At 44.0% G+C, this 14,569-nt stretch overlaps 1 protein-coding gene and 1 long non-coding RNA gene across 2 annotated transcripts in view; one reads left to right on the top strand and one right to left on the bottom strand.

The window, feature by feature from the left end:
- The window catches only part of SNAP29 (synaptosome associated protein 29), a 39,950-nt gene extending 29,368 nt beyond the window's left edge, over positions 1–10,582 (top strand). Inside the window, exons 2-5 of the mRNA XM_016192817.2 lie at positions 187–383; positions 2,020–2,105; positions 3,595–3,699; positions 9,128–10,582. Coding sequence (XP_016048303.1) covers positions 187–383; positions 2,020–2,105; positions 3,595–3,699; positions 9,128–9,285 — 546 coding nt within the window. The 3' untranslated portion in view covers positions 9,286–10,582. The remainder of the gene's footprint in view (positions 1–186; positions 384–2,019; positions 2,106–3,594; positions 3,700–9,127) is intronic.
- LOC132539424 (uncharacterized) overlaps positions 9,634–14,569 on the bottom strand; it is a 279,884-nt gene continuing 274,948 nt past the window's right edge. Inside the window, exon 3 of the long non-coding RNA XR_009550708.1 lies at positions 9,634–9,773. This is a non-coding gene — a long non-coding RNA (uncharacterized LOC132539424). The remainder of the gene's footprint in view (positions 9,774–14,569) is intronic.

Genomic DNA, 14,569 nt, shown 5'->3' with positions numbered 1-14,569 from the left:
ACTGCAGTGTGTGCGCTTAATCAGGTACGCTGACGCCTGGCCCCAATTGCTATAAATCTTTTAAAATAAAATGAGTAACCTGCCCTTCACAAATGACAGCTTCTTTTCCCTGAGCATGCTTAGTAATGGCTTATTGGATGGAGCCTGTGAAAGTGCCAATGCCGTCACGTCCTCCTTTCCCCTCAGGAACTCGTTCGCCAGCGAGGAGTCTTAGAACACACAGAGAGGATGGTAGACAAGATGGATCAAGATTTGAAGACCAGCCAGAAACACATTAACAGCATTAAAAGTGTATTCGGGGGTCTCGTCAATTACTTCAAACCCAAACCAGCAGAGAGCCTGCCTGAACAGAATGGCACCCTTGCCTCCCAGCCCAATAGCCGGTGAGTGGGGTCTTGAGCTCTCTCTATATGAAGCAGAAGGGGGCTGGGTAGAGACCTCAATACTTGCTCCTTTGGATGGGTAAAGGTGCATGTTGGGGTTGTACTCTTCAGTAAAAAGATGCCTAGCAGCCATAAAAAGTAAGATCTGGAAGGTGAGGGGCTGATGCAAGGGATGGTAAAGAGAGGGAAGGAAAGACCAACAAGCTTCTAGAATACTTACGGGATCAAGAGGATTTGCCGGGAGTCAGGTGGGTTAAGCGCACATGGTGCAAAGCTCAAGGACCAGCATAAGCATCCCGGTTTGAGCCCCCGACTCCGCACCAGCAGGGGGGTTGCCTCACAAGCGGTGAAGCAGGTCTGCAGGTGTCTTATCTTTCTCTCCCCCTCTCTATCTTCCCCTCCTCTCTCCATTTCTCTCTGTCATATCCAACAATGATGACATCAGTAACAACAATAATAATAACTACAACAATAAAACAACATGGGTAACAAAAGGAAAAATAAATATTTTTTTAAAAAAACTTTTTTAAAAAAGAGGATTTGCCTAGGTTGTGGCCGTGGAGCTGCACAGAGGGAAGGAGGACATTACTGGAGAGTAACTGTGGATCCCAGCTTGACTAATAAAGTGATCCAGTGGTCCGGGAGGTGGCACAGTGGATAAGGCGCTTGACTCTCAAGCATGAGGTCCTGAGTTCAAGCCCCAGCAGCACATGTACCAGAGTGGTGTCTGGTTCTTTCTCTCTCTCTTCCTATCTTTCTCATCAATAAATAAATAAAATTTTTTTTTTTAAAAAAAGTGGTCCAGGTGGGGTTAGATAACATAATGGTTATACAAAAAAAGACTCATGCCTAAGGCTCCAAAGTCCCAGGTTCAATTCCCTGCACCACTACAAACCAGAGCTGAACAGTGGTCTGGTAAAAATAAATAAATAATATTAAAAAAAAAGAGTGGTCCTGCTGCCATTCATCAGAGGTGAAGAACAGAGTTTGCAGGAGGTCTGACTTGGCAATGGGGTACATCTGTGAGGATTCAAGGGCCACTGGTGGTCCTAGGCAGGTGGCATGAGCCCCCTCCACCTGCTCTTAGTATCTACCTTTCCCTGAGTGAGGATCACGTAATCAGATATTACCCTTCTAATGCAGCCATCTCAGAACCTCACTGCTACATGGATATATGGCTCACAGCTCAGGAGCTGCTAGCAGAACCTCTGCTTAAGTCAGAGGAACTCTGCACAAAGGCGGCATTTGATTTTCTCATACAGGAATTACTTGAAAATATTGCTTGAGGGAGTTGGGCAGTAGCACAGTGGGATAAGCACAGGTGGCTCAAAGTGCGAGGACTGGCTTAAGGATCCCGGTTTGAACCTCTGGCTCCCCACCTGCAGGGGAGTCACTTCACAGGCAGTGGAGCAGGTCTGCAGGTGTCTATCTTTCTCTCCCCTTCTCTGTCTTCCCCTCCTCTCTCCATTTCTCTCTGTCCTATTTAACAATGACAACAACAGTAACTACAACAACAATGAAAAACAATAAAGGCAACAAAAGGGAAGATAAATAAACATTAAAAAATTTTTTTAATTATTGCTTGATCTAGGTGGATTTTCTTTTTTAAAGTTGTCTCTTTTCTTGTAACCCAAAGATTAAAAGAAGCTATAAGTACAAGTAAAGAACAAGAGGCCAAGTACCAGGCCAGCCACCCAAATCTCAGGAAGCTGAATGACTCAGGTCAGTGGGGACTTGTGCTTTCAAGCTACTTTGGGCACCTGCGGGGAGGTCTCTGAATTCAGTGCTGAGCCTGAATGGGGTAGGGTGGGAGCAGAGGGGGCTCCAGGCACCACAATGCTGACTGAAGAGCACTGCTCTTGGGGAGCTGGAGACAGCTCGTTCCCCTCTTCCCCATGAAGGTGGAGTAACGAAGTAGGGGGATGCGTGCTGTTGAAAATGAAGGGGCAGAGCTAGGGGGACTGAACACTGGCACTTGTTACCATGTGCAAAGACCCAGGATCAAGCCCCTACTCCCCACCTGCAGGGTGAAAACTTCATGAGCAGTGAAGCAGGGATGCAGGTGTCTTTCTATTTCCCCCCTTCCCTTACAATTTTTCTGTCTCTATCCAGTAGATAAATGAATATTAAGAAATAAAGAGGGGTGGGTGTCAGGCCGTAGCACAGCGGGTTAAGCGCACTGGGCGAGAAGCGCAAGGACCAGTGTAAGGATCTGGGTTTGAGCCCCCAGCTCCCCACCTGCAGAGGAGTCACTTCACAGGTAGTGAAGCAGGTCTGCAGGTGTCTTTCTCTCCCCCTCTCTGTCTTCCCCTTCTCTCTCCATTTCTCTCTGTCCTATCCAACAATGACAGCAACAATAATAACTACAACAATAAAACAAGGGCAACAAAAGGGAAAATAAACTAAATAAACAAACCAAAAAAAATAAAGAGCAGAGAGAGTCGGATGGTAGTGCAGTAGATTATGCGCACATGGTGCAAAGCACAAGGACCTGGTTCTAGCCCCCAGCTCCAACAAGCAAGGACCAGTGTAAAGATCCTGGTTTGATGGGTGTCCGGCGGTGGCGCAGTGGGTTAAGCGCACGTGGTGCAAAGCGGAAGGACCGGCGTAAGGATCTCCGTTCGAGCCCCCGGCTCCCCACCTACAGGGGAGTCGCTTCACAGGTGGTGAAGCAGGTCTGCAGGTGTCTATCTTTCTCTCCCCCTTTCTGTCTTCCCCACCTCTCTCCATTTCTCTCTGTCCTATCCAACAACAATGACATCAATAATAACTACAACAGGATTCTGGGGCAAGGGTAGATAGCATAATGGTTATGCAAAGAGACTCTCATGCCTGAGGCTCTGAAGTCCCAGGTTCAGTCCCCTGCACCACCATAAACCAGAGCTGACCAGTGCTCTGGCTAAAAAAAAAAAAAAATTACCAGGGCCAGACAGTGGTTTACCTGGTTAAGCGCACACATTACATTGCACACATAGTGTGCAAGGACCCAGGTTCAAGCCCCTGGTCCCCATCTGCAGAGGGAAAGCTTCATGAGTGGTGAAGCAGGGCTGCAGGTGTTTCTCTGTCTATCTCTATCTCCCTCTCCCCTCTCAATTTCTCTCTGTCTCTTTCCAATAATAAATAACAAAATATTTTAAAAAGATAAATAAAATTTACTTTTAGAAGCAGCATTTCAAGAGATGTCAGCTAACAGATCTGTTGTTTGTTTCAGATTCAGATTCTGTCCCTGGAGGGACTGGTTCTGCCACGAGTGCTGAGACTTACCCAAAGAATGCACACCTTCGAGCCTGTCACCAGAAGATTGACAACAATCTAGGTAAGACTAGGAATGACACCAGCCTCTACAGCTCATAATTCCAGATGCTTGTCTTCCAAGGGTATCCAGCCTGGCCTGTGCACCAGTAGCCTTCTGACTTCTCAGGACCCAAACCTGCTATCTGTCTCTCCCTTGACATGTCTTAAACTCTACATAAGTGTGCCTATCTCTCTCCTTACCCCCCTCACTCTTTCTGTTATTTGTCTACTCTATCCCTGCCTAATCTGGATTGTAACCGAAGCTATACATCACGTTTGGGACTCTGTTCTGCTCTCACCCTCCCTACCACCTGGCTACATGTAATCCTGGTCTTGTTTCTGAAGTCAACACAAGCCCAGAAGCTGCTGCTAAGGACTTGGGTGGAGCAGGGGGCATATCTGAGCCAGCTCTGTAGAGCACAGAGGAAACAGCCTGTCTGCCTGGTAAGAGCTGGTGCCTGCATGGCCACTATGGCATATTAGCTGCATAGCCTTGTTCCTCACAGTTCTGCTCCCATGTCCCCACTGCCTCTCTCTGCTGCAGCACTCATAAGTGTGCAACTCTTGAGTTCTTTCTTGTCCCTATCTCTTAGAGTGTTTCTGATTTTTACAGGCTGCTCCTTCACCTTGTGCTCTGCACCTTGTTTTATATTTATTTTTGGATAAAGGCAGACAAATTGAAAGGAGAGAGGGAGAGAGATATGCCTGCATCACTGCTTCACCACTTGAGAAGCTTGCCCCCTGCAGGTGGGGAGCCAGGGGCTGTAACCAGGATCCTTAGCCGGTCCTTGCACTTTGTGCCATGTGCACTTAACCTGCTGTGCTACCGCCGAGCCCCCTTAATATGATCTTTTAATATGGTGTCTTCCAAAACAGATTTCAGCAGTTCAACTTTATAACTATTTTTTGTATTTATGTATTTATTTATTCCCTTTTATTGCCCTTGCTGTTTTTTTGTTGTAGTCATTATTGATGTCATCGTTGTTGGATAGGACAGAGAGAAATGGAAAGAGGAGGGGAAGACAGAGAGGGGGAGAGAAAGATAGACACCTGAAGACCTGCTTCACCAAACTTTATAACTATTGAATATTATAAGTAAGTTACGTTTTTCTGGACAGTGTTAGCATTTGGATTTTTTTTTTTTTAATTTAAGAAAGGAGATATTAACAAAACTGTAGGATAAGAGGGGTACAGCTCCACACAATTCCCACAACCCGCTCTCCATATCCCATCCCCTCCCCTGATAGGTTTCCCATTCTCTATCTCTCTGGGAGTATGGACCCAGGGTCATTGTGGGTTGCAGAAGGTGGGAGGTCTGGCTTCTGTAATTGCTTCCCTGCTGAACATGGGCGTTGACTGGTCGGTCCATACTCCCAGTGTGCCCCTCTCTTAGCATTTGGATTTTTTAATTTTTTTTTTGAAATAAGAAAATTTCTTATCTTCTGCTTATCTCTTATCTACCTGTCAGGACTATAAAGTTCAAGAAACACAGGACCAGTTTGTCATAACTTGACACCTAGGACCTAATGGGCATCACAAAGTGATTTTTCTTGGTTTTATTTTTGATTGTTATTTTATTTATTTATTGTGTGTTTTGGTTCCAGGGACTCATGCGTGTGCAATTCTGTTGCCCAGGGTGACGTTCCTGTTCCTGTTCCTTTTTTTTTTTTTTTTAGTTCAGAGAGAGTGAGCAAGAGAAGAAGGATATCGCAATGCTGCTCCACCACTTGTGGAGCTTTCCCTGGTAAATTTTGCTTCCATGTGGTGCCAGGATTTATCTTGGGTCCCTTTGCCTAGTAAGGCATACTCTCTACCACATCTCTTGTCTCTTGGTCTTTTATTCAGTGGAGCAAGATAAATGAGTTATTTGAAATTCAAGTTGGGTAGTTGGCCCACAGGGGTTTCTTTTAGGTGGACCAGTCTTGGATGATTATCTTCTTTTTTTTTTAATATTTATTTATTTACTCCCTTTTGTTGCCCTTGTTGTTGTAGCCTTGTTGTGGTTATTATTTTTGTTGTTGATGTCGTTCATTGTTGGATAGGACAGAGAGAAATGGAGAGAGGAGAGGAAGACAGAAATGGGGAGAGAAAGAGAGACACCTGCAGACCTGCTTCACCGCCTGTGAAGTGACTCCCCTGCAGGGGTCAGAGCCAGGGCTCAAACCGGGATCCTTACACCGGTCCTTGCACTTTGTGCCACCTGTGCTTAACCTGCTGCACTACCACCCGAGTCCTGGATGATTATCTTCTTAGGCCTTTGCTCTTCAAGTTGTGGTGGTGGGTGACATAACAACAATGGCTGGAAAAGCTGGATGGAAAACTATCATACAGGCTAATGGACCACAAAAAAGGTCAGGAACAGCCATTCTCATCTCTGACACAATAGACGTTAAATTAAATAAAGTAATAAAAGATAGGCAAGGCCATTACATAATGACTAGAGGATCAGTCAACCAAGATTTAACAATTATTAACATCTGTGCACCCAGTGAAGGACCATCTAAATACATCAAACACCTACTGAAAAAACTACAAAAATACATCAATAGTAATACAATATTAGTGGGAGACTTTAACACCCCACTCTCACACTTAGATCAACGAAGCAGAGAATCAACAAAGAAACGAGAATTAAACAAAGAGATGAACAGACTAGACCTCCTGGACATTTTCAGAGTTCTTCGCCCCCCAAAACAGGAATACACATTCTTTTCAAATTCACACAGCACGTCCTCAAGGATAGACCACATGTTAGGCCACAAAGACAGTAGCAACAAATTCAAGAGCATTGAAATCATCCCAAGTATCTTCTCAGACCACTGTAGAGTAAAGCTAACATTCAACAACAAACAGAAAATTAATAAAAAGTCACAAAATTTGGAAACTCAATAGCATGCTGCTTAAGAACCACTGGGTCAGAGAGGCACTCAAGCAAGAAATTCAAATGTTCCTGGAAACAAATGAAAATGAAGATACAGGCTATCAAAATATTTGGGACACAGCTAAAGCAGTACTGAGGGAAACTCATAGCCATACAATCACACATTAGAGAACAAGAAAAAGCTCAAATAAATTACCTTACTGCTCACCTTAAGGACTTAGAGGAAGAGGAGCAAAGGAACCCTAAAGCAACCAGGATGGAAATCACTAAAACTAGAGCAGAAATAAACAATATTGAAAATAAGAGAACCATATAAAAGATCAATGAAGTCAAATGTTGGTTCTTTGAAAAATTAAACAAGATTGACAAACCCCTAGCCAGACACACTTAAAAAAAAAAAAAGGGAGGGAGTTGGGCTGTAGCTCAGCGGGTTAAGTGCAGGTGGCACAAAGCACAAGGACTGGCATAAGGATCCCGGTTCGAGCCCCGGCTCTCCACCTGCAGGGGAGTCGCTTCACAGGCGGTGAAGCAGGTCTGCAGGTGTCTTATCTTTCTCTCCTCCTCTCTGTCTTCCCCTCCTCTCTCCATTTCTCTCTGTCCTATCCGACAATGACAACATCAATAACTACAACAATAAAACAACAAGGGCAACAAAAGGGAATAAATAAATATAAAATAAAATTTAAAAAAAATAAATTAAATATAAATTTTAAAAAAGGGAGAAGACTCAGATAAATAGAATTGTAAACAATAGAGGAGATATCACAACTGATACCACAGAAATCCAGAAAATCATGTGAAACATCTATGAAACTACACTACCAAGCTAGAGAATCTGGAAAAAATGGAAGAATTCTTAGAAACATATACCCTTCCAAAACTGAACGAAGAACAACAAAACCTAAATGCACCAATCACAGACAAAGAAATCAAAAGTTACATATTACTGGCACTTATGTATTGCTGCTGATTTCTTTCTCATTAAATTTTAAAATAAAGGCATAAAATAGGGGGCCAACCCATAGGACCTTGCCCTCAACTTGGATCAACAATGGTAGAGAATGCTCCATCCTCCAAAGGGAGGATGGACAACATACTCTATGCTACAGGAAGATGGGTCGATATTGAGGCAGCTTGGACTGTTCCAACTCTACTCATGACCACAGAATGTGAGCTCAGATCCACAGGGATGCAGAGGTCACATAGGCTCCTAAGCTGAATATGAACCCCAGATCACATCAAATCAATGGGAGTTTACAGTCAACAATATTTATACACCTTTCCCATACTTGGGAGCTACACTCTTTCCTGATCCAGCTTTCTGTTCATTTTTCCAGCTATGACATCACCTCCCCAAACAATAACATAGATCCACCTGCATTTCAGATTTCAGGCTCAGGGGGAAAAATATATATATACTATAGCCACAGGCCCTTTGGAATATAACTAAAAAGCACAAGGGGGAGTCGGGCGGTAGCGCAGCAGGTTAAGCGCAGGTGGCACAAAGCACAAGGACTGGCTTAAGGATCCTGGTTTGAGCCCCGGCTCCCCACCTGCAGGGGAGTCACTTCATAGGCAATGAAGCAGGTCTGCGGGTGTCTGTCTTTCTCTCCTCCTCTCTGTCTTTCCCTCCTCTCTCCATTTCTCTCTGTCCTATCCAACAACAAAGACATCAATAATAACTACAACAATAAAGCAACACGGCAACAAAAAAGGGAATAAATAAATAAATATATATATAAAAAAAGCACAAGGACCGGCTCAAGGATCTCAGTTCGAGTCCCCAGCTCCCCACCTGCAGGGGGGTTACCTCACAAACACTGAAGCAGGTCTCCAGGTGTCTGTCCTTCTCTCCCCCTCTCTGCCTTCTCTTCCTCTCAATTTCTCTCCGTCCAATCCAACAGCAACAGCAGCAACAACAATAATAACAGCAGCAACAATGGAAAAAATGGCCTCCAGGAACAGTGGATTTGTATTGTAGGTACCAAGTCCAAGCAATAACCCTGGAGGCAAAAAAAAAAAAAAGACATGAAATATAAAAACACTGGAGGAAGGAGCACAATATGTTAATAATAGTTATCTTGCCTTGAGATCTTTTTTTTTATTATTGGATAGAGACAACTAGAAATGGAGACGGAAGGGGGAAGATAGGGAGAGAGACAGACACCTGCAGCACTGCTTCACCACTTGCAGAGCTTCCTTCTGCAGGAAGGGACTGGGGGCTCAAACCAGGGGTCCTTGCCCATTGTAACACATGCACTCAACCAGGTGCACCAACACCTGGTCCTTGTCTTGAGATCTATAAACATCTTCTTAAAGCACTTGGGTACTTAGCTTGTTCCCACTTCACGGCTATCAGGAATAACTGCAATATGCACAGGATTATGCCTGTCTTTTGGATGCATGTTTGAATACATTTTTTCTTGCATATGTTTTAGGAAACTGTACCAAAATCTCAGTCTACCCTGTCTTATAAAGTAGAGGACTCAGTGATCTAAATGTTGCTGAATGAAGCCTTGACTTGACTTGCTCAGGCACACGTGTGTTTTCTGTTTTTTCTCTTCCACAGATGAGCTGTCCTTGGGACTGGGTCGGCTGAAAGACATAGCCCTAGGCATCCAGACAGAAATTGAGGAGCAAGATGATATCATTGACCGGCTCACAACCAAAACAGACAAGCTAGATGTCGGTATAAAAAGTACAGAAAGAAAAGTTCGACAACTTTAAAGACACAGAAGTATTTTTACTCCATGATGATGAAAAGATTTGAAAGATTGTTGGAATGCCCAAGAAGTTTCATTGCTTGTTTTAGTATGCAATTTAATATGTTTGCAAATGTTAGAATAGAGTGAGTCTTAAGATTTTGTTATGAAAAAGTTTGTGCCCCACTTTTTCTTAAAGCCAACAAACCTACAATTCTCTGAACTGGTTGCTTAGAATTTCAGCAATAGGACAGTAGCATGTCCTGACCCTGAAGACTTTGAACCCTTAATTACCTTGCTAAAATAAGAAGAAAAAGTTTTATTTCTTTCTTTAATGTGATAGAAAGATGGGTAGAAGTTCAGTCTTAAAACCACTAGATGAATTTCTCATGCCTAGGTCTTACCATGAGCAAGAGTGCTCAGGTACTTTATGTAGGGGAAGCCTCTTCCCACAACTTGATTAGCAGCTGCCAACACACACACACACACACACACACACACACACACACACACCTCCTGTCCTCTCCTCCACCTCTTCTTCTTCTTTCCTCCTCCTCCTCCTTCTTCTTCTTCTTCTTCTTCTTCTCCCTCCTCCCTCCCTCCCTCCCCCTCTCTCTCTCTCTCTCTCTCTCTTTCTCTCTCTCCAAATTGTGATCCTTTCAGAACACCAAAGAAGGATCCGCATTGGATTCAGAAATGGAGGGTGCTGGTGTTCTGTGATAGTCTGTTGGCAGATGTCATGTCTTCCCCTCCTGACATGCATTTTAGCAAGTGTTTAGACCAGCACTCACTGTGGTTCCTGTAATGACTAGGGAATTCTGGGAGCCCTTCTTCTCCATAAAATCTCTTAACTCTCCGTCCATGGTTAGGAACAGGTTCTCCACTAGTTCAGGGCAGCCTGCCTGACAGAGTGGGGACCAACAGAATGGGTGGGCATGAAACATCACAGAGACATAGCCAAGGAGTGGCCTTCCTCCACAGAAATCTCTACCCCTCCAGGTGGAGACCTTAGCCAAGCAGTGTTCATTCAGTGCCTGGGGCTTCCTGACCTGTCCTGAATCCCTCTTTCCCACTCCTTTTTGCACGTCCTGCAAGGTGATTTGACTCTGCACTTGTTTCTTTGCCACCCATTCTTACAAGTAGAGCTTCAAAAATTATGACTTTCTATAGGATATGGCTCAAACAAACAAAACACACTATCTTGTTAACTAACCCAGCTTGTGACTTCCCTTCACTTTACAAAAAAGAATCATTTGAAAGCACTAATTAAAATTGATTTCTGCAATAAAGTGAATTTCATTGTGTATCTATAAGAAAATTAATGAAGCCATAAGGCCCTTGTCTTTTTTTATTTTTGCCTCCAGGGTTATCACTGGAGCTCAGTGTCTGCACTAGAATCCACTGCTCCTGGAGGCCATTTTTCTTATTTTGTTGCCCTTGTTGCGTTTATTGTAGTTGTTATTATTTTAAGAGCTGTTGTTGTTGTTGGACAGGACAGAGAGAAGTTGAGAGAGGAGGAGGAGACGGGGGGGGCAAGAAAGACACCTGCAGACCTTCACTGCTTGCGAAGCAACCCCCCTGTAGGTGGGGACCTTGGGGCTCGAACCAGGATTCTTAGACAGTTCTTGCAGTTCACATCATGTGTGCTTAATGCGCTGCGCTACCACCCAGTACCCTGGCCCTTGTCTTTGTATTTATTTATTTATTCACTTTTGATTTATTGTTGTAGTTATTGTTATTGATGTTGTTGTTGTTGGATAGGACAGAGAAATGGGGGCTCGAAATGGAGAGAGAGGAGGAAGACAAAGGGGGAGAGAAAGATAGACACCTGCAGACCTGCTTCACCGCCTGTGAAGCGACTCCCCTACAGGTGGGGAGCTGGGGGCTCGAATCAGGATCCTTATGCCCGTCCTTGCGATTCGTGCCATGTGCACTTAACCCGCTGTGCCACCACCCAACTCCCGGCCCTTGTCTTTTTAACAAGCAAATTAATTAGAATAGTTTGAAGATGGTAGAAGAGACTAATTTAATGTTTAGACTAGAAACTTTAAAATAATAGTAGCTTTCACCTCAAAACATGGCAGTATGTGACCTTTGCTACCTCAGTTTTGTAGCCCATAAACAAAGTTCCTAAGGTAAAGAACATGTCTTTAAAGTACTAAAGCAATTTTACCTCCACTTTATTTGTACAAGTCCCACCCATGACTTTCCTAAAATATAAATAACCTCTACATGAGCAGCCAAAGCCTCCAGTCATTTATAACCACCTCAGAGAGTTTTGTACATCCATATTACACATACCCTAGGATAAGAAGACATGATTAAAGGCAATAAAATCCAGACATGTCTATCAACAGATGCCATCATGTCTATTCTCTTGATAATGAAACACTTGAAGATACACCCTACCCAAACTAAGCAAGTTGCCAGTACGGCCATGAAGCCAGAATGAAGAATAGCCCATGCACAAATGTCTACTCATAGACATTTGTGCACAAATGTCTCACTGTTTCAGGTTTATTTTTCCTCCCCTAACAAGTATGCCATAACTCTTGTTTTGTATCATGGAGATTAGCCATTATACCTCAGGCCTAAGCTAACTGTTTCAAATCAAAACATGGCTGACATTATTCTCTTCAGGAGCCATCCCATCTTACAGATTTAGTGATTTTATTCAAAGCAAAGTAACACCTTATTTGAGGTTCTTTTTCTGTCTCTTAGGTTTGTTGGTATGCTTCTAAATTCTGCTTCTAAGACCCCTTCTGTTGCATTGCTTGATGTTGTAATCTATTTACATAATCATTGTTTTCATTGGTTTAATCCCCACTGGTTCGCACGCTATTTTCCTTCTCCCCACCCCCTATCACACATACTTCCTCTTCCTGACACTTCCCCCTCAGGATATATAAAAGACAGGGCTTTCCAATGAAGAGAGATTAGAAGAGATTAGATTGTTGAACTGCATCCCTGCTCGTCAATAAAGATTGAACTACGTTCCCAGCTCAGCCATGAGTCCCTGGTCATCTGTCTCCCGTCCATAAAGCTAGGCTGGCAACTGGCACCCCAAACTGGGACTGGTATATGGTGCAACAGCGTGGGACCTAACCCACCAATCCCCCAGATAAGTAAACTTGGCTACCCATCTGCCATGGGCTGCCTTTATACTTATGAAGAGGTTTCCCAAAGCCTCTACTCTTTCGTCATGAGATAGTTTCTCTGTCTCTGGAACATTTTGCTCTGGGCCACACTTTGGTTCCCTGACCAGGAACTTTGGTTTCTTATGACTGTGATTGAAGAGCTTGGGAGATGCACGGAGATAGCCCCTGGGACTTTCTGGACTCCCTCTCCCATGTTTCCCAAGGAGAAGGACTGCATTTTGCTCCGGGCCACACTTTGGTTTCTAATGACTGTGATTGTAGAGCTTGGGAGATGCACTGAGATTTCTCCTTGGACTTTCTGGACTTTCTGGACTTCCTCTCTCATGTTTCCCACAAAGAAGGACTACTCTAACTTGAAGAGCATTCTCCAGTACCCTGGCAGTCCCCAAGAATGGAGACACGTGGTTAGTTCTACTCTCCTGATTCTTTCTTCTATGGGAAAATGTTTTTAAAAATAGGTGCCTGCAGCAATTCCACAGCAACAGTCAGAACCATCCTAGCTGCAATTTTGATGTGCTTTTTGGACTAGGACGCCCTCCGGGGACTCATGATGCTACATGGTGAGATCTGAATAATCTGGTTCAAGGTGAAAGAAGCAAAAACTGCCTACTGCTTTTCTCTCGATTCCCCCCTCGTTCTTTCTGAATATCTTAAGTTTGCTGTCTGCTTTCAGTTGCGTTTTGTAAGAGTGATTTGAATGACTGAATTTTTGTATGACATTGACTTAAAAAAAAAAATGCTGGATGCAGCCATGATTTCTAGAGACATCCAGAAACAATCCAAAAAAATTTTTTTTCTCTTTTGATTTTTTTTTACGTCTTGGCATAAATGTGAAATGTTTAATCCTGAAAATTGTATGAATATGGGTGAGGTAGATAGCACAATGGTTATGCTAATGATTCTCATGCTTGAGGCTTCTAACCATGGTTCTATTAAGCTTATGCTATTTAAACAACCTTAAAAAGTTTTGTTTCACAAGTAAGTGAATTACAGCTGTCGTCTTCACATGAAAAAGCATCTGCTCAAATGGAACCCCCAGAAGTCTATTTGGACCCCTGTTCTCTGACATCGCCCACAAGATGGCATGACTACAGCAGCCCCCCTGAAACCAATGATGTGACCTGGCATGACCTGAAGAAACTGATTCACAGACTCCAAAGCTCACTCTCGACAGAAAAGCGGAATTACAGTGGTTGACCTTCCCCATTGAGACAGACGTGCAGCGTTTCATCCCCTGGCATTTCTTCCATGGTCATCTGCTTTGGACTGACACTTCTGTTGGACTTACTGGTACACCTCTTGGACACTTTGCACAACTTTACAGCAGTTTCCCTTTACGCTGCTGGGTTTCTCAAAGACTGATTGCAGCCAGCTGCCTTGGGACTCTATAGGCCACGCCCCCTTGCCTGCAGGCCCAGCCCCCAGAGGCAGGAAACTCCCCCTTACTAGGTCATGCCCACAGAGGCAGGAAACACCCTTTGAGGCATGAAACGCCCCCAGAGGCAAGAGATGCCCACAGAGGCAGGAGACGCCCTTTGAGGCATGAAATGCCCCCAGAGGCAAGAAATGCCCTTTCTCCTGCTAGGCACTTCCCTTTGAGGTAGGAAACACCCCTTCAGGCCTCCCCTTGGCATCACACTGGTTCTTGCTGCTCTCTTACTTGTTCCTCCATGTCTTGTGCCATTTCTTTTAAAAATGCCTGTACGATATAGGTTTCTGTTCACCCCACACTCCTGATACTATGGCAATTAGTTAAAAAGAAAGGGGAAAATGTTGGTCTGCTTCTAATTTCTGCTTCTAAGACCCCTTCTGTTGCATTACTTGATGTTGTAGTCTATTTACATAATCATTGTTTTCACTGGTTTAATCCCCACTGGTTCGCACGCTATTTTCCTTCTCCCCACCCCCTATCACACATACTTCCTCTTCCTGACACTTCCCCCTCAGGATATATAAAAGACAGGGCTTTCTAATGAAGAGAGATTAGAAGAGATTAGATTGTTGAACTGCATCCCCGCTCGTCAATAAAGATTGAACTACGTTCCCAGCTCAGCCATGAGTCCCTGGTCATCTGTCTCCTGCCCGCAAAGCTAGCCCGGCATAGGTTAATGAAACCAACACACATACACCACCTTTTCTACTCCAAGCATA

This window comes from Erinaceus europaeus, chromosome 1 (genome assembly GCF_950295315.1).
Source record: "Erinaceus europaeus chromosome 1, mEriEur2.1, whole genome shotgun sequence".
Lineage (NCBI taxonomy): Eukaryota > Metazoa > Chordata > Mammalia > Eulipotyphla > Erinaceidae > Erinaceus > Erinaceus europaeus.
The sequence above is the reverse complement of the archived record's forward strand: the minus strand, read 5'-3'. Positions and strand labels throughout refer to the sequence as shown.